Source organism: Solenopsis invicta, chromosome 3, assembly GCF_016802725.1.
Source record: "Solenopsis invicta isolate M01_SB chromosome 3, UNIL_Sinv_3.0, whole genome shotgun sequence".
Classification (NCBI taxonomy): Eukaryota; Metazoa; Arthropoda; class Insecta; order Hymenoptera; family Formicidae; genus Solenopsis; species Solenopsis invicta.
In genome coordinates this window covers 24853524-24871052 of record NC_052666.1, presented here as the reverse complement: position 1 = coordinate 24871052, position 17529 = coordinate 24853524, and the positions used below count along the sequence as shown (strand labels likewise).

General features: G+C 29.3%; 2 protein-coding genes across 4 annotated transcripts in view; one reads left to right on the top strand and one right to left on the bottom strand.

Moving 5' to 3' along the window:
• The first annotated feature begins 898 nt into the window (after positions 1-898).
• On the top strand, positions 899-6067 carry LOC105197214 (sorting nexin-4). Its single transcript, XM_011163488.3, has 10 exons — positions 899-1121; positions 1621-1727; positions 1873-2089; positions 2650-2755; positions 2860-2969; positions 3451-3588; positions 3755-3965; positions 4603-4735; positions 4813-4927; positions 5169-6067. The coding sequence occupies exons 1-10, from the start codon at positions 1044-1046 to the stop codon at positions 5217-5219; spliced, it is 1266 nt and encodes a 421-aa protein (XP_011161790.1). The 5' UTR covers positions 899-1043; the 3' UTR covers positions 5220-6067.
• Positions 6068-8757: 2690 nt separating this feature from the next.
• The window catches only part of LOC105197213 (pyrokinin-1 receptor), a 43382-nt gene continuing 34610 nt past the window's right edge, over positions 8758-17529 (bottom strand). Inside the window, exons 2-4 of one of the 3 annotated variants that reach the window (XM_011163487.3) lie at positions 13578-13804; positions 11806-12227; positions 8758-11703 (exon numbers count right to left, since the gene is read on the bottom strand). In XM_011163487.3, coding sequence (XP_011161789.2) covers positions 11592-11703; positions 11806-12227; positions 13578-13804 — 761 coding nt within the window. In that variant the 3' untranslated portion in view covers positions 8758-11591. Of the gene's footprint in view, positions 12228-13577; positions 13805-17529 lie in introns of all 3 variants that reach the window. The other 2 variants (XM_011163485.3, XM_011163486.3) reach the window with 2 other exon arrangements.

Here is a 17529-nt window from a genome sequence, read left to right as displayed (position 1 = left end):
AATTTTAACATGAATATGTGTTTTCAAGCAATATGTCTCTCAATATTATCAAAATCTTATAGAAATATTTTGGAATAATACAGATATTATTACAATACAATATTTAAATATATAGAAACACATTAACAAATATTTTTTATATTGTATATCGGTTATAGTTGTTAATATTCCACGATCCCTCTGCTACTCCACAACGCATTTTTTTTCCTCTTTAGTAAATTGTAAATTACATTTGTTCTGTACTCAATGAACTTCTATCTATAAGGTAATCGATAGAACTCTATGGCTAATAGCTGGCGTTGATTAGAATTGTGTCGCATTTTTATTAAATTATTATCAAAAATCAAAATGTTATTTTACAATCCTCTCCTTTCCTCTACCATAATTTAAATATAATTTTTAAATATTTTTGTTACTAATTGCACTGAAAAAATCGTTTGAATTAATCCGAAATATGGATATAACAACCTGATTGTTTTCGTGAAATATGAACAATCTATACATGTTCATCAAAAATAGTTATTTAACAAAATTTTTTCAAAAATTATTTTTATAAAATATTATTAACAGGAATGAATAGAGGTAATTTTATTATAAAACTCTTGTATAGAACATTTTTTGATTTTTTGAACAGTTTTTGAGATATAACAAAAAAAAAGCTGAACATTTCTTTACACAAGAGGGATGATTTTACCTCTTAAAACCGCTTATTTTTGGGCAGCAACTGATATTTTTTAAATTTATCTATTTATGTAATCTAATACAAAGTTTCATTAAAATCAGAAATTTACACTTGGAAATGCGTTCTCTTGTGAGTTTGTATTGCAACGTCAGTATTTGAGACCGGTTCTCGGTCGGATTGCCGCGATTGTGCGCAGAATGTTACAACTCGCTTTACAGCCCTGCACCGCGGCAGTATCGATACGACCGGTGGTGGTAGCGGGTCGACGTCGGTAGCGACCCAACGTGATGCGAAGGACCAAATTGGAGTCCCGCTGGTTGGGTCTGTAGGTAGTCGCAGGCAACGTCGGAGGTGAGAAATCATGGAAGAGATCTTTCAGAACGGCAACTATCAGAGGGAGACCAACGCTAACATGACCGCCATGGAGACACGAAAAGAGGTAAAGGGCCTTGGCTTGTTTTTCACGCATTCGTTCGTGGCAAATCGATAAGTCGTTTTCTCGTACATCCGCCTTTTCGGAGTTGCGTCGCCGTCGAGCTCGCCCGCCGCGGAATTACACTCCAATTCTGGAATTTTGGAAACAGCACTACCGACCGCGGACTCGCTAAATTAGACGGATGTAGAGAAGCCGTTTAATCGATTTAATTCTAATTGAGTCGTGAACAAAGCAAATGTGTGTCGCGCAGTGATCATCGGAGCACTGCGCAGCGTCTCTCAATTTATGTCAGTGACTCGTACTTTATTCTCCCCTCAGTCTCCCTCGTATACGTACGATGTGTGAGTTTGCGGGCACAGCTGTTGCGTACTAATGTTTGCTTTCGTCAAAAATGCGACATTCCTTATCAACGATAAGAAAACAGATGGTTTATGAAGTGACAGTGTCTCTCAAACTGGAGTGACTGTTTAAAGAAGACTTATTAAACTGCAATGTATTCCAGGACTGCCTGCTCGACCATATGGAGATCTCAATAGTGGAGGCTGAGAAGAGAGCGAATAGAGCACTTAATTTAAGAGAATTCTACACAGTATACCTCATTGAAACTAAGTGAGTAAAGCAATGAAGAAGCAAATTGTGTAACAGAATTTATTTCGAACTGAGACGTCTTATTTACAAATTTTATTAAGGAGATACACTGTTATCAAAGCATTTATATGTGATATTTTTTTATTTTTTTTTTTTATTTTTACAGAGTCACTGACCCAAATTTCAAAAACGCATTAACTAGGATAAGTTCGTTATGGCGGCGATATACCGAGTTTGAGTTGCTCCGTGCTTATCTGGAGATCTCTTATCCCTACATCGTGTTGCCGCCGTTACCGGAAAAAAAAGTTCTTTACGCTTGGCAGAAAGTGACCACTGACACTTTCGATCCGGACTTTGTAGATCGCAGAAGAGCTGGACTCGAGGTATGTTCCTAAGTTACAATTGCGACGTTATACTTTCCTCAGATAGCCAAGTCTGCATAAACAGATATCGCGCAAAACATGTTATCAATTTTTTTTATAGCAGAATGGTAACAATTTGCACACAATGTATTATTTAAAGTTGTCGACAAATTGCTGTCACAAATAAGATAAAACCTGCTGACTACGCTATATTAGCAGATCAGCTGCAGAATCCATCTGATGGCAATGCCATTAAATGAAATTACTATTTACCAGAAATTTTGTTAATCAAAAAATGTTATCAAATCCTTATATCATTCTTAGATATTCTGATTGTACCCCAAAATATTTGATTGCAATAACTAGAAAATCTATCCATTTTCAAAATTTTGCCTAATTAAACGTAGTTGTTAATTCAATTGTGATTGCTTTCCGTATGAAATAAAAATTTTGATACTTATATTCAGTAGCAAATTACTCAAATTGTACAAGTTAAATTTTTATTGTACAAAATTTAGAGGGTACCACATGATAAAAGTTTTATAGCAAAAAAGTCATTGAAAATATTTTTGTATTCACAGAATTTTCTTGTAAGAGTTGCATCGCATCCTATACTTTCGCGCGACGAACATTTTATGGGATTTCTTCAGCAGAAGGACGGTTGGAGAGAAAGTGTTAAAGAAACAGGTAATGTTATATCTCTATGAATGATAGAAAGAAAAAGATTAAACCAGCAAATTAAAAATTTGTATGTTAAATATACTTAAATAATCGTATTTATTATTTTTTAGGGTATTTACAAATCGCAGAATCGAAACTGAAAGCACTTAGTGTAGCCGTGCGACTGAGAAAACCAGAGAAACGGTTTGAAACTATAAAAAATTATGGAATCGAACTACAGGTACGCTAGAAATCCAAATATTACCTTCGAATTATATATATTGTTATATCAAAATTTGCCCGATCTAACGAGCGATGATTTCCAAGAATTTATTTCTTCCGTTTACTCAGAAGGAAAAAAAACATATTTTATTTCAATAATATTTTTATTTTTGAAATGTTAATGATTATGTGTTGATGTGAGATTATACAGATACAGAATAATTAGAAAAATCATATTATGTAAACGGAATCATTTATTTTCATTTAAAACAATCACATTCATATAAATTTGAAGAATTAATTGTAACGTTATTTGTCCGCTTTCAAACCATACAATTTTTGTCTAAAAGCTTTTCCAAAAGTAACAGATTTAAAAATATTGAACTTACAAAGTTAAAATGAGACACCATGTATAAGCAGAAATATAATTTCTTGCTTATAGTATATGAAACAATAATTGTTAAATGGAATATGTAATTAGTGTTATTTACTTTTTACAGAATAACTTGTGCAATCTCCTGCGAGTACGCGCACGGCTCGTTGAGAAACAACACAGTCTGTATAAACTGCACGCCAATTATGGGCGTGTCTTCAGTGAATGGAGTGCCATAGAGAAAGGAATGGGCGACGAACTGCAGGTATTCTTTGTTGTAAAAAGTAACGTTATAATATATCGTGCTGATAAACGAAAAACATCGCTTTTATTCGCAAATATTGAAAATTGGAAACGGCGGCTTGTTAAACCAAAAAGAAAAAAACGTTGTTTAAGTTTGCAAAACACCGCATTACAGCTTGTTTTCTTAGAAATCTGGACATTACTTGGACTCATTAGCGGCGACGATAGACACTACTCTCGAGGAGGAAGAACTCATAGCCGATCAGCTGAAGGAATGGCTGTTTGGCGCATCGGCTTTGCAGGCTGTAGTTAGACGCAGAGAAGCTTTACAATTAGCTAAAGATGAAGCGCACGATGCCTTAACTGCCACGTTTGAACAGAAAGACAAAGTCATGCAAGGTATGAGATAAGATTCAAGAATTTTCAATCTGAGGATATAATAATAGTGATCAAATGAGTCAACTACTTTTATTTTTTAATACAATTATCTTTTACTTCAATACATTTTCAATATATTTTTTATAACGATTAATTAAATTTTATACTGTACTTACAAAACATTCTGAATTTTTATCCTTAAAATAGTTTAATACTGCGTAGATCATTTCTTCTTTACCTGTTTCACATCTTGACTCATTGTTAAATTTTAGTGTCATTATTTTTTATTTTCAAAATTAAAAATCGTATCAATGATGGAAAAATGATCTTTGCAGAGTTAAAGTATTTTAAGAATAAAATTTTATAATATTTTTTTGTAGTATAGAAAATTCATTGTTCAAACAAAATTTATTGAAATAAAAGATGATTATATTAAACTAAAAATAATTGTTTTATTTTTATATTCTTCAATTACACATTTTTTAAATGTTGACTCTATGCTATTAGAATAATTGTGCTCAAAATATATAACATTTAAATTTGATTTGTACATACATATATTGTACATATATCATCATGAATAAAATGTATTTTGAATATTATCGTAAATTTGTACGCATATTACATCGGAAACAAAAATAAAAACTTTGTTTTCAAGGTAAGGCGGGTCTGATGTCGCGTTTATTTGGCTCTGTGGACACCGAGGAAGTTCGCGAGTTGAAAATTCTTCAGCTTGAACAGCGAATTGCTCAGCACGATGAAACAGTGAAGCAAGTGGACGAAGATTTAAAGTAAAACCGAGTTTTTAACATCATCATAATCGATATTCATCGACAAATATTATTAATTTAAATAAATCTCTGTTCAGGTCTTTCTCTATTAAAGCCATGATGGACATCGAGAGGTTCCAACATCAAAAAGTCATCGATCTAAAAGAAACTTTGGCAGCTTACTGTGTTTTGCAATTTAAACTAGCTCGGAAGGTCACTTAAATATTAAATTTACTACTGTACAGAATTCCCAAGTAAAACAAAAAATTATCGTGACATCAACATAGCGTTAAAATGACTTCAAAATAATTATTAAAATTATTAAAATTTACTTTTTGAATCATAGTTCATTTTATTTAATTGTCATTTTAACTTATTTTTTGATCTATTGTTTTACTTGGGGTCCTTTTGCACTTTTCTGGGCGATAACACTATTTCTTTTCTATTGTTGCAGGGTCTTCAAGCTTGGCAGCACATCAAAGGTTGTCTCGAAAGTATACCGTGAAAGAATTTGCGACACTTGACGAAACAGACTGTCACAGAACAATAATTGTCTCCACGTTTCTCATTCGATATACATTCCCGTATCTGTAAGTTCACTCACGCTTATCACATTCAATGTACATGATTGTTATTATTTAAAATGTCAGAATATAAGGGATATTATATATGTACATGTAATTCATGTTGAATATATATATTATATATATATTATATATATATACATAAATATGTCGGAACACATTATTTAAATATTTATATGTATTTAGTACACCGCCTACGTGCAAAAGATTGTACTTAATCGCGTATATCAAATTACAATACGCGAATCATATAACTTATAAAATTTACTATATGTAAATGACGATATATGTAATTATTATGATGTAATTTTTATACACTGCCCTTCTATCATGTTCGAGGAATAGGTACTTCAATTCCACTTCGACAATTAAATCTGATCTAATTACTTTCATGCAGAATTAAACTTGTTTTCAATTAAATATTTGTTATAATATCCGTTATTGGAAAGCAATATGCGAGAAATTAATTAAGGTATTATTATTTATATATTATTTGTTACATATATTTCTCTATCTCCATATTTTCAGTATTATTGTTACAAAAAATATTGGCATTTAAGATGCGAATTTGTTTTCGTTAGTTTATAAGTTTCTTAATAGATCATGTATTAACACTTGAGATTTATAGAGTCGTTACTAATTTTATTATATTTCAATCGCCTGAATCTCAAATATGTTTCTCAAAAATTATGCATAATAATCCTATGCAGGGATATTTGTTAAAAGATTTCTTCCCATTACATTTAAGTAAAGAAAAATGTACAATTTCTATGCGTTTTCACTTTATATTTATTTTCTATATAGACACGGTTACATATTGTCTCATATACATTTTTATATATATATCTTGCTTTGTTATATAAACACGTTATTAAATATATATTATTCAATTTTCAATTATGTCTCTTTATTGACTGGCATAGTATTTTCTAATTTTAGTTTTTCTTGAAGAAAAAATATTTTGTCTTATTTATTTATTTATTTCTTAATAGACAGGTACAAATTTAACACTTCTAAGCGATAACACTATTTCTAACTCTCTCTATTTCTAACAGATACAATCAACTGTAATTTTTGTAGAGGCAAAACTATTGATATAAATATCAAAAAGTATTTCAATAAACCATTTTATTAAAGAACCGATATAATATCAATCCATGAACGATAGTGGGGAGGGGGAGGGGGGGGGGAGGCGTCACTTAAAAAATGTGCAACTAATTCTAAACACTGCACTGGATTAAATCAATCAAATTACAGCGTTGTATTATAAGTAATATCGACAAAAAGTTTGAATGCATTTGAAATGGATAATAAAGATTACTTGACAGAATAAATGATTTTAATCATGCTTCTTTTTACAATTTATTGAAACACAAAGAGCATGAAAAAAACAAAAAAGTTTTACATATCTTTTGTTTTGTATGATTTGTTTTGACCTAGAGCTAATCATGTATTATATTACACCACATTTACAAATGTATAAATATATATATTTTAAATAAACTATTATAATATTGTTTGTAATTATAATTTTTTTAATTTTTAACAATACGGTTGTGTAGTTTGTTTACTTTTCTTGTTATTATTTTTTATTGTTTTAATAAAATTACTAAACTTTCTACTAAAATTTAAAAAAAATGCAAAAAATTTATGCAGCTAGGGTAAAAGTGAAGACTATATAGACTAAAATATGTAGACTAATTTTTTAAGGATGTTTTGTCTGTACAAGTTGGATTATCAAATTAAAAGTTATCAAAACTTTAAATCTGCAGACTTTTTTAATGTAATTTTTCATTTTTTCCTAATTAACGATAAAAAAATTTGATTGAGTATATCGGAATTTTTGTCTTGAAACCAGCTAAAAAAAATAAAACATTAATTTGGCTCATAATGGCTCATGCTGTGTAAAAATGATCTCATTTTCTTTAAGTAATCACAGTTTTATTACTAGATGTAAATAGTTTGATCAAATTCATAACGTTTTACTTTCTTATCTTTGCAAATGAGTACAAAACGCAAATAAGTACAAAATTTTTTATATAAAAACAAAGTGTTATTAAACTTTATACCGATACTCAAACGTAATAATAAAACAATCTGTGAAACTTTTATATTTTTGCTAATGCTTGAGATGTAACTCACGTACATCCTTAATTCTACATGCTAAAGTAAATTGTAAAACACTTTTGTTTTTTATTGATAAAATTTTATTGAAACATTTCAATAAACCACGTTATTAAAGAACCAATATATCATGACCATTTATTTCGTTAATTAATTTCGACTTTATGCATTTATTCCCGGTGCGTCAAACTTTTAGATGATGCTGTATATATTTTTGAAATATAGAATGTGTATTTTATCGAATATTATATTTTCTGCCATATTATCCACACACGTGCGGTTCCAGAGAATTATTTGCCGCCAACTGAAACAACTTTGTCTGTTCCCGCTCAACTGACAAAATATGAAGGATAATTATATCTAGTTGTGGGATTTTACTGGAATTCCCAAAATAATTTTCAAGGATGTAAGTACAAAAATACATATATTATTATAATAATAAGTATTTAATAATTAGTTTTAGTAAAAAATTATAGATAGTGTATTATGTATAAGAAATTTAAAGAATTTTTTCAAAATAATAGAAGAGAGTCATTCATATATCTTTCATTCATATATCTTTTAACATAAGAACTTTCAGCATAGCCACTTGTAAGTAAACAAAGAATAAATTTTAATTAATAAAATTGCTAATTTGATATTTACAAACATTTTAATAAATATTGACGTGGAAAGAATTGTAAAAGAATGATTCATAATCATATTTTTAATGTAGTAAAGATGTTGCTACATTTTCATTAATATTACGTCATATTTGACGTCACATAAAGAGAATTGTACAATTCATGAACATTTCATACTCCTATACGAAAATCAAGCAAAGAAATGAAATGCCCATCACGTTCACGTCATTCATGTCGAGTAATTCTGAGAACAAGCAAAAAACTAAAATTATATGTACATTTGCAGATATATATTTTGATACATGCATAAATGTTGTAAAATAGATTTATTTTGAATTTTCTGTATTTTATCATATAAAATATAAAAACCTTCCAAAAGTCCTGAAGCAAAATTAAAGCATTTAGAGGTTTGTGATTCTAAGAATTTCTAATCAGCTTGATATGAATTATAAAATATTAAGCTTTAAAGCAATTTGACTGGGAGCTATTTTCCATTAGATTTGCGCGGAGTTCTTTATTGTGAAAATTTGATCAGGTTCTTATATTATTATATAAAAAGTCTGGAGAAACTTTTTAATAGAATTGTTTTTACCAAATAGGATAATTTGCAATTACTTTTTTTAATAGCACACTTTATCCAAAGGATGTCTCAAGGACATTCCTAGGAGATCTGTGCTGAATATAAGGGAAGAAGAGAATAAAAGACCAGATATAAGTTTCAGACACATTATAGGTGTCTATATCTGTAATTATCAAAATATCAATATCGATATTGGTATACATACAGCTACGAACAACATCCAGTGAGAGATATGCTAAAGAAAATAAATAAAGAATTTTACACAGTTAACGATTTATACTTATACACATAACGGAATAATATCATACCATAAAAATTCAATCGATGACATAGAAGAATCATACCGCTGTATCTTATTTTAAATTGTATTCTCGCTACAGCATTACATTTTACAATAATTCGAAAGAGTATTAAATAACATTTGCAGATTTGAATTTGCAAATGAACTCGACATATGCATGTACCAATTTGTATGGATGTACCAATTTTATCAGACCAATTGAATTAACTTTACAGCTTATTTTCATAAGGAATGATACATTACAGATAAGAGAGTACTTAGAAGATTCTTATTTAAAAATTAATATCGTTGTAGTTCGTATAATTTACGACAAGTAATGTCGTAGAGCACGTATCCACGCAATGCGTTTTAAGACGCTTGTCACGTTCGTGAAATTGGATTATTCGAAATAAATATTCGCTTCTATTTGTTTTCGTAAATTATTTTAAATGCTTATTATATTGTTTCATATATTGTATATTGTATAACAATAAATTACATGAAAATAGAGTCACCGTATCAGTCAGAACAAATAAAAACAGCTTAATATAATTAAATTTTTTAAGTAAAAAGAATTTGAATCAAATCTACATGAAAATTAGATCTAAAAAAATGTCAATTAATTTATAATTTATTATTTTAATACTTTTCTGATATTTATTAATAGTTATTTAATGAATGATGCAGTGGCTTTACTTTCTTTGAACAGTGTTGACTCAGTTGTAAGAATGGCTTATGTACAATCAATGATAATTAATTAATTAATACATTCAATGATATTTAACTATCATAATATTTGTTTGGATTTTGCAAGAAATTTGCTAGTTTATCTTTTTTTCAGCATAATTTTTTTTTTTTAAAGCAGTATAAAAAAAATATTAGACAAAATGTCGATTCAGTGTTGACTTCAACGCTTCTAAAAATAACGTTTATTTGCATATATTATTTTATTTACAAAGTTGCATACATTATTTTATTTACAACGTTGATAAATTTAAATGTTTGAGATATGAGAATTTACAAAATTAAAAGGTATAATTTACGTAATATCACGTAATCGTTTACGATTACTCGTATATTATTTGAGTTTTTAATAAATTCGAGCTACATGAGAAAATCTCTCTAATGATCAATGATTGCACGCATGACAAAAATGCGCTCTGGGAAGATTTATGGTCGGATCGTAGTATGTTATTTGATTTATATATTGAATTACACGCGATATATGATCGCAATATTTCTGACATGTTTATTCCTTCGATGTATCGGATTCAGTAGACTTTATGCAACATTGGATGCCAGCATCCAGCAATCGTACAAAATTGCACAAAACTTGTTTGGCAATTATCAGTAATAAATAAGTATGTTTCACAGATATTTTTGAAGGTCTCTTTATTTCATACGTTCGTTGGACACACATTAGGATGTTTCTAAATTAATTATGAGACAGAATCACAAGCGTCACTATCTTAATTTCTCAGTCTTTTCTAGTCCCGAAAAGATTGTTAAAAATTTAAGGAGGCATATACGGGTCGAAATAAGCTCCTTTGCGAATTTCTTGCGGAAAAACGGAAAAAATCGTGTTTATTTTGTCATAGAGACCATACGTTTCTCTATTTAATATTTGAATTTTATTAACAAATAATACAAAATGCTGATAGTATTCAAGTTTGTCAAAATCATATTTTATTTAGATATGCTAATATACCCAAGCAAAAAATTTGCTTTGTTGCTTCGGCTATCTGTACGAGCAAAAATTTTCAAAGTCCGCTGGTGGCGTGTGCTAAGTCTATGTATTGGAAGTACAAGAATGTTACACAAATAAAATATTATTGTCTCACATATATATTATTCATTCTTTTTATTAAATATATGTGTATATATAGAAATTATATTTACATTTATTACATTAATCAGATTGCAAATAATAAAAACATAGAATAAGGATTATATCTTATACATAATTTTTATTATAACTTTTAATAAAATCAACAATATTTCAGAAAAATTTCAATGACTTTTCCGTAATATTTATAACCTTCTCAGCAATTTTTTGCGAGGATTTAAATGCAAGAATTGCGAACATTTTGCTGCTCCAGAGACATTAAAAAAAATGTTGTATATATTTTGCAACCCTTATAAAATGTTTTATTTTTTTTTAGTTAAAATATTTCTGAAAACTTTTGATGCTATATAAGTTATTTTATTCTGCGTACTTTCTAAATCTCACGATTGCACTCTGAAACTATACAATGAATCACGGTTCACTCTATATCGACTGATAAATATCTCTAGCTAATGAAATTTTCTATTTAAAAGTGTAAAGTGATAATTTACATTTATAAATATTGATCTACTATAGGAAAAGAATACTCTTTCATTTAAATGGTATGCGAATTTACTATAATTTTTAGATAGCGATTCAACGAGTGACAAATCAATCTATGTGCATAGATTCAATTTTTGCTCTTCGTTACACTTGTATTTTATTCATTTTGTGTGATAGTTTACTCTATTAAATTTACACGTATATGCCCCCTTAAACGATCACGCTTTCAGATCGAGCGGCGCCATCATTTCCATAAGATTGTTAGATAATGACATTTTGAATTGTCGATGTGAAGAATGCAGAAACTAACGAAAAAAATCAGTCTTTTTGAATCACTAAAACACCTGCGAATCCGTTCTATACGGGTCGCTGTTCATTGCTATCGCGAATGTTCCACATCGTCATTGACAGCTCCTCGTGGGGATTACCGGTCTCATCGAACACGTGATCCTCGGGCACGGTCGAATCCCTGGGAAATGTAAGAGCTTTCAAACCGGGCAACCACTTTAAAAACCTCCACCACTTTTTTTCGAAACTGTCGATACTGGATACGTTTTGCACATTCTTGTACCTCGTTCTCTTGGTCCACGAAGTCTCCTGATTTTTGCGAATCGATCGATTCCTCTGATGTCCGCTAATCAGCGACCGCGAACTGTCCCTTGCCGGCAGAACGTCGTTGTTATTCTTCGTTTCTTTAGCGTGTCCACTCCGTACCGAGTTTGTCCGAGGTGTATTTAGAACGCTACTAGACATCGGTCGATGTTCTGGGCTATTTATCGGCTGTTTTTGACTTTCTTCCATGGAATTCCCCGAACCTTCCATGCTGTCGGCAATTATGCCGGATGCACCATTGGTCCCCGCTATCCTTGAGCCGTAAGCCCCGATGGTCCTTGGTTGGGATCGCGACAGGCTGGAATAGGATCGTTGCTCGTTACGTGCTGGCAATCCAGGAAGTCTGAAGCTCTTCGATAATGTTTCCTGGAACGAACCAGACTGGATTCATTTATAATGGGTAATGGGTAAAATAAATTTGGACGTTCTTTAGCATTAAAACTTTCAAGATTGGGACCCTAGAACCGCAGAAAGTGCCAATCTGGTTCCTATCCTCATTTTTAGTTACTGAAGAATGACGATTTTGATATTATTTACATTATTTGAAATTATATACACAAATTTTCAATATTTTATATTTTACTTCAATGCAAAAAAAAAAAAAAATAATAAATGCAATCGAAAAAAATCTTTGCTGAAAAGAGTATTGAAGAATATTATATAAACATTATACAATATGTTTTATTTAATATTTCTTCAATAACCTTTCCAATAAAGTTTAAAAAAAGAAAAATGTTTTATAAATAAAATATAATATATTAAAATTTGTTATATCTAGAATAGTCGATAACTAATACGCAACTCAAAATTTTGAGAAATATTACTATACGATTATTTGAGGATATATTATACATTAAGTGCTATACATTGGTTCTTTAGCGGTTTAAGGTAAAAATAAAAGAATTATTTGAACACGAATGGATTAAAAGTCTTTCTTTTGTAAAACAAAATTTCTAAAATGATATAGTCAGAGAAAATTACTAATTCATTTTATGTTTGCAGACACCATTATTATTATCGACAATTCTAGTTAAAAAATTCTGTTAAAAAGGACAAAATACAAACAAAATACGGAAATTTATAAAAGGGTACCGGTAATCAAGAAGAAAAGAAGCAAAAAGATATAGACTTATAATAACATTTATGAAAATTATACTTGCAATGTACTATTATGTACACTTATTACATGATACGCTTACTTAGAGTAATTCCAGTATTTACGTCACAGTAGTCAGAAAAAATAAAAGTGAAAATAATTTGTTTACAACTTCTCTTTCAAGTGACGTTATATTAGTATTATGTTGTGATTTTTATTAAAGTAACCATCGTGAGTTGAATTAATTTGTTGAGAGTTATTAGAGAAAATTAATGCGCAAAGAAGCAACCTACGTAAAATAATTATTCTCCATATAGAGTACAAAATAAAAAGCTAAGTAGTTATTTCATGATACATAAGTGTAGAGAAATACTAAAAGATGGATTATACCAATATATAAGTTTATCTATGCAGCTTGATTGTTCCATTTATTAAACCTATTATATTTTTATTTATTTTTTATTTATTTTAAACGTAACAAATGACGTTTAATAAATTAAGTTTTTGTTAAGTACGGCATATACGGCATATGGGAATTACTCTAAATTACGCGGAATTTTATTTGCATTTAAATTCTAAGTTGTTATTGTAATTTTTAACTTTTTTCTAAAATATCAAGTTTTTGTTTTACTCACCATAAACGCCATGCGAAATTTATTTGACATAATGTTGTACAGGATCGGGTTGATCGTCGTGGATACGTAATAGAAGACACCTGATATGTAAGTCATTAGAAGGTAAACGAACTCTATCCACGGGCCGTTCGAAGTGATGTGATCCTCTGAATTAGTACCATATATAGCGATTAATCGTTGCACGTGAAATGGAGCCCAGCAAATGAAAAATGCTATTACAACAGCAACTGCAACAAATTTTCAAATAACATATAATAGTCAGACGGCAATATAATCTATTTTGTAATTATAATAGCTTGTATGATGAATAAAGTGTCATCAATCATTATTTTTCTTTATATTGATTATTAATCTTAAGATAACTAGTATATGTAGATAAAATGTTTTATAAATATCAATGAATATAATACATTTATAATCTTAAACAATTTTGAAAACATATATGTAAGAAAGCACGTCAAGCAACTAAGATTAATAGCGTGTATTGAATTATGTGTCACGGTCGGACACGTGCAAAGGCGTATGGAAGGTATGAAAAGATTCCACTGTTTTCGTACGCACTATAAATATACATTAAATGCAGCGAACCGATAAATATAAATGCCATATAAATATTTCACTTTCGACGATAGAGAGAAAGATAAAAGTAGATGGCATTGGATAAATTTAATTCGGATAAATTTAATACTTCTGCAAACGTCACAGATCGTTTCGATGGATCAGCAATGAATAAACATGAAATAACATAATTTCAAATATCGTGACGATATTAGCGCGACGCGAGTAATAATTTAGGAAGAAATGCGGTCCGATTGATGTAATCGAAAATGAAATTTGCATTAAATTTGGTTCCATTTATTACTATATTGCGTAACATCGCTTTTCCAACGAAAATCATTAGCTCACATCGTGACACTTTGAATTTCTGTTTAAGTACGTTGTTATTGAACCGCGTCGCGGAGTGACCGGTGCATTTTCCATCGCATTAACGACCTGTGCATTTTTATGGAGCGAAATGCGATTGCTCTTTACGTAAGTAAAGTATTATACTGCATTTTATAATTCAATTTTCCAGTAAGCGAGAATTTATGAGTATATTAATTAAACTCTCTTATCATGATAATAATTTTAAAATATTTATAAATTTTACAATATTTGTAATGTGTCATATTATTATTTGTTATTTATTTGCTGACATCTTTTCTATTTGTTATTCATTTGTTGACATCTTTTCTATTCATGTTAAATCGTTCATTGTGATCGCGTAAGTATATTAAATGCTTTTAAAAGAAGAGTGTATCACGATAAGAATATATTGCTTGTACATATGTTTACAATTACTGTCACTTTCTGATCTTCGATCTTTTTATCACGTTTTTACTAAGAACTCTATTGCAAAGATTTTTTTTCTTTATTTGTGTAAGTTATAAAAATATATATCAATATATTTTTTGTATCGTAAAAAATATTCGATAATTGCATTGTTAGTTACAAAATAACAGAATATTTCGCGTGTAATGCAATTTAAAATTGCAAATTATATTTTTCTTAGAAGTTGCTGCAGTATTAACTATAGCGTGGGCTTAAATGTAAAGTATTATGCAATATGTAATTACTTTGTCGTAATTAATATGATTTAGAAAATGCATAATAATAACGTCATCGTAACATTTAAAATTTGAGATTATTAAAAATTTTATAAATTTATATGCGTATGTTTAAAAATAATTTTAAATAAATAATTATATAATTAGCAAATACAAAATATAGTTGCAACATTGCATTGGAGTAACATTTGAGGTAATAGATGTCACTTCACAATCACGTATAAATGCAATCTAGATTGTTATCGAGATACAATATAAATATTTTATTTAAATCTTACGTTTTCCGTTGTTTAGTCATAATATTGAAATAACAACAATGTGACAATATTTATATAACACTTTTCACATTTTTCATCTTTCAGTTTTTTATCTACATTGTCGTTATATAAAATGTTATATATTTATATTGCACTATTATATTGACATTACTTCAAATTTCGTGATAGCTTTCAGCAACTCCGTTTAATGACTCATAACGTTATTGGCATCTACAAGATTCTCATTGTGTTGAACATAACATGATACGATATCCCGGGATGCGATTGAATTTCCCATTTTGTGAGTAATTATGAAGGCTAAGAAGGCAGATTTAGTTTCTAGAAGATATTCGGGAGACTTGAAAATCGGAATAGTGGCTGAGGAGCGATGCTGTGGCTGAATCTGAATGTACCAAAAGTTAATAGCCCTGCTTACAGATGGCCATTAATCTATAAAATAGTTTGTCCTTTGCCAATGCGGTCAACGCGTACGGATGTGTTTAATCGCGTATTTTGTAAATTTTTTGAAAGTTGCTGACGCAACTAACCGATTTTGTATTTCACTTTTTTAAATTCTAATTTGACTTTATTTTCGTCACTGACGTTCCAGGGCATTAACGGTTGTTTTTAATTTTCAGCCGCAATTCCTTAAAAGTGTATAATGTTTTTTTATCAACCCTTATTTTATTGTTCAATAACAATTTGATATGATGCGTATATTTCATAAAAATAAGAAGTTATCTAATAAGATAAATTTATAACGTCTGTCTCGGAAGACGGAAGCTAGACTAGTCAAGGCAAATGTGAACAAGGCCAACTTCAACGAGTTAAACGAGGGGAATAAGAAGAAAGAGTAGAAAAGCGAAACAATTCGTCGAAAAACGTCGGAAAATCTGTCGCTAATGCAAACGCATTCAACAATTAATATAATTATTACCCCTCTTTTATTTCACAAACGCATTTGTTTTGTTTATCAGTAAATTGTAAATTACGTTTCTTCTTCTTTTTCTTTTTCTCTTTTTATACGCTTGATAAACTTTTACTTATATGATTTGGTAGAACGATATGACTAACAAACTGGTGTTCATAAGTACTTTAAGAAAACAAAATAGTGTTCCACCTCTCTCTTGTCGATATATAATGTATTGAACATGAAATTTTCTACACTTTATTGTCATTAAATAATAATACTGTGCAAAAGCAATACTCTGCTTTGGAGTTTGCTGCAAAATTTACGATATCTGTTAAGAATGAAAAAATAGGATATGTAGAAAGATGTAAAAGAGTTGTAAAATCTCAATGACGGGCACACAGATTTCTAACTTTTGTTTGTCAAGGCCTGGATTAGTTTAGAAAAATTTCTAACAAGTGTATCTCTATGAGGAAGGAATCGTAACTGTGGTTTCTGGATTTTTCCGAACTGCGTATTTTCCTTCGCAAATAATGTTTAGGACTTTGAACTTGATTATCATGCAAAAAAAAATCTTTATGCGACGAATGGCGCTGTACATAATTACTCTTATATCAGATGTTATTATATCGTATTACTGCTATTCGCTATTCATTATTTCGTGCAAGTATCATTACGATCAATCACGTGTATAATTGTGACATTGTGCAACTTTGCAATATAGTTTGCTTCTGGTAACTATAAGTAAAATATTTATAGTTTATTTTAACAGAGTAAAAATAAAATTTAAGAGTAAATATAAATTGTATACTGTTAATATATCAAAAAATTAATATGCTAAAAATAATATTTTTTTCTGGAAAAATAATTTTGTTGTATAAATTTAATATTTTAATTTATAAGAATGTAATTAAGGAATATATTGTATAATATATTTTTAATGTACAGTAAGTATGTTTAAAAAAAATTATAAATATAATAATAAATTTCATAGAAATAAAATAATAAATTTTATAAAAATATTAATAATTAAGTATATTTTTAGAAAAAAGGCAAACATAAAATATTTATAATCTGAATAATGAGAGTAATCTACTTTTTCAAGCAGCACTACTTGCTTTTTTTCTGGCTTTATATGTACTACATATGTGTGTGTGTGTGTGTGTGTGTGTGTGTGT

What these genes read in the sequence shown, in the direction of transcription:
- LOC105197214 (XM_011163488.3), top strand. Translation starts at nt 1,044, where the DNA reads ATGGAAGAGATCTTTCAGAACGGCAACTATCAGAGGGAGACCAACGCT. An exon ending in GCAGAAGAGCTGGACTCGAG is followed by an intron (nt 2,090 to 2,649) that starts GTATGTTCCTAA and finishes TTGTATTCACAG; the next exon opens with AATTTTCTTGTAAGAGTTGC. An exon ending in CAAGTGGACGAAGATTTAAA is followed by an intron (nt 4,736 to 4,812) that starts GTAAAACCGAGT and finishes ATCTCTGTTCAG; the next exon opens with GTCTTTCTCTATTAAAGCCA.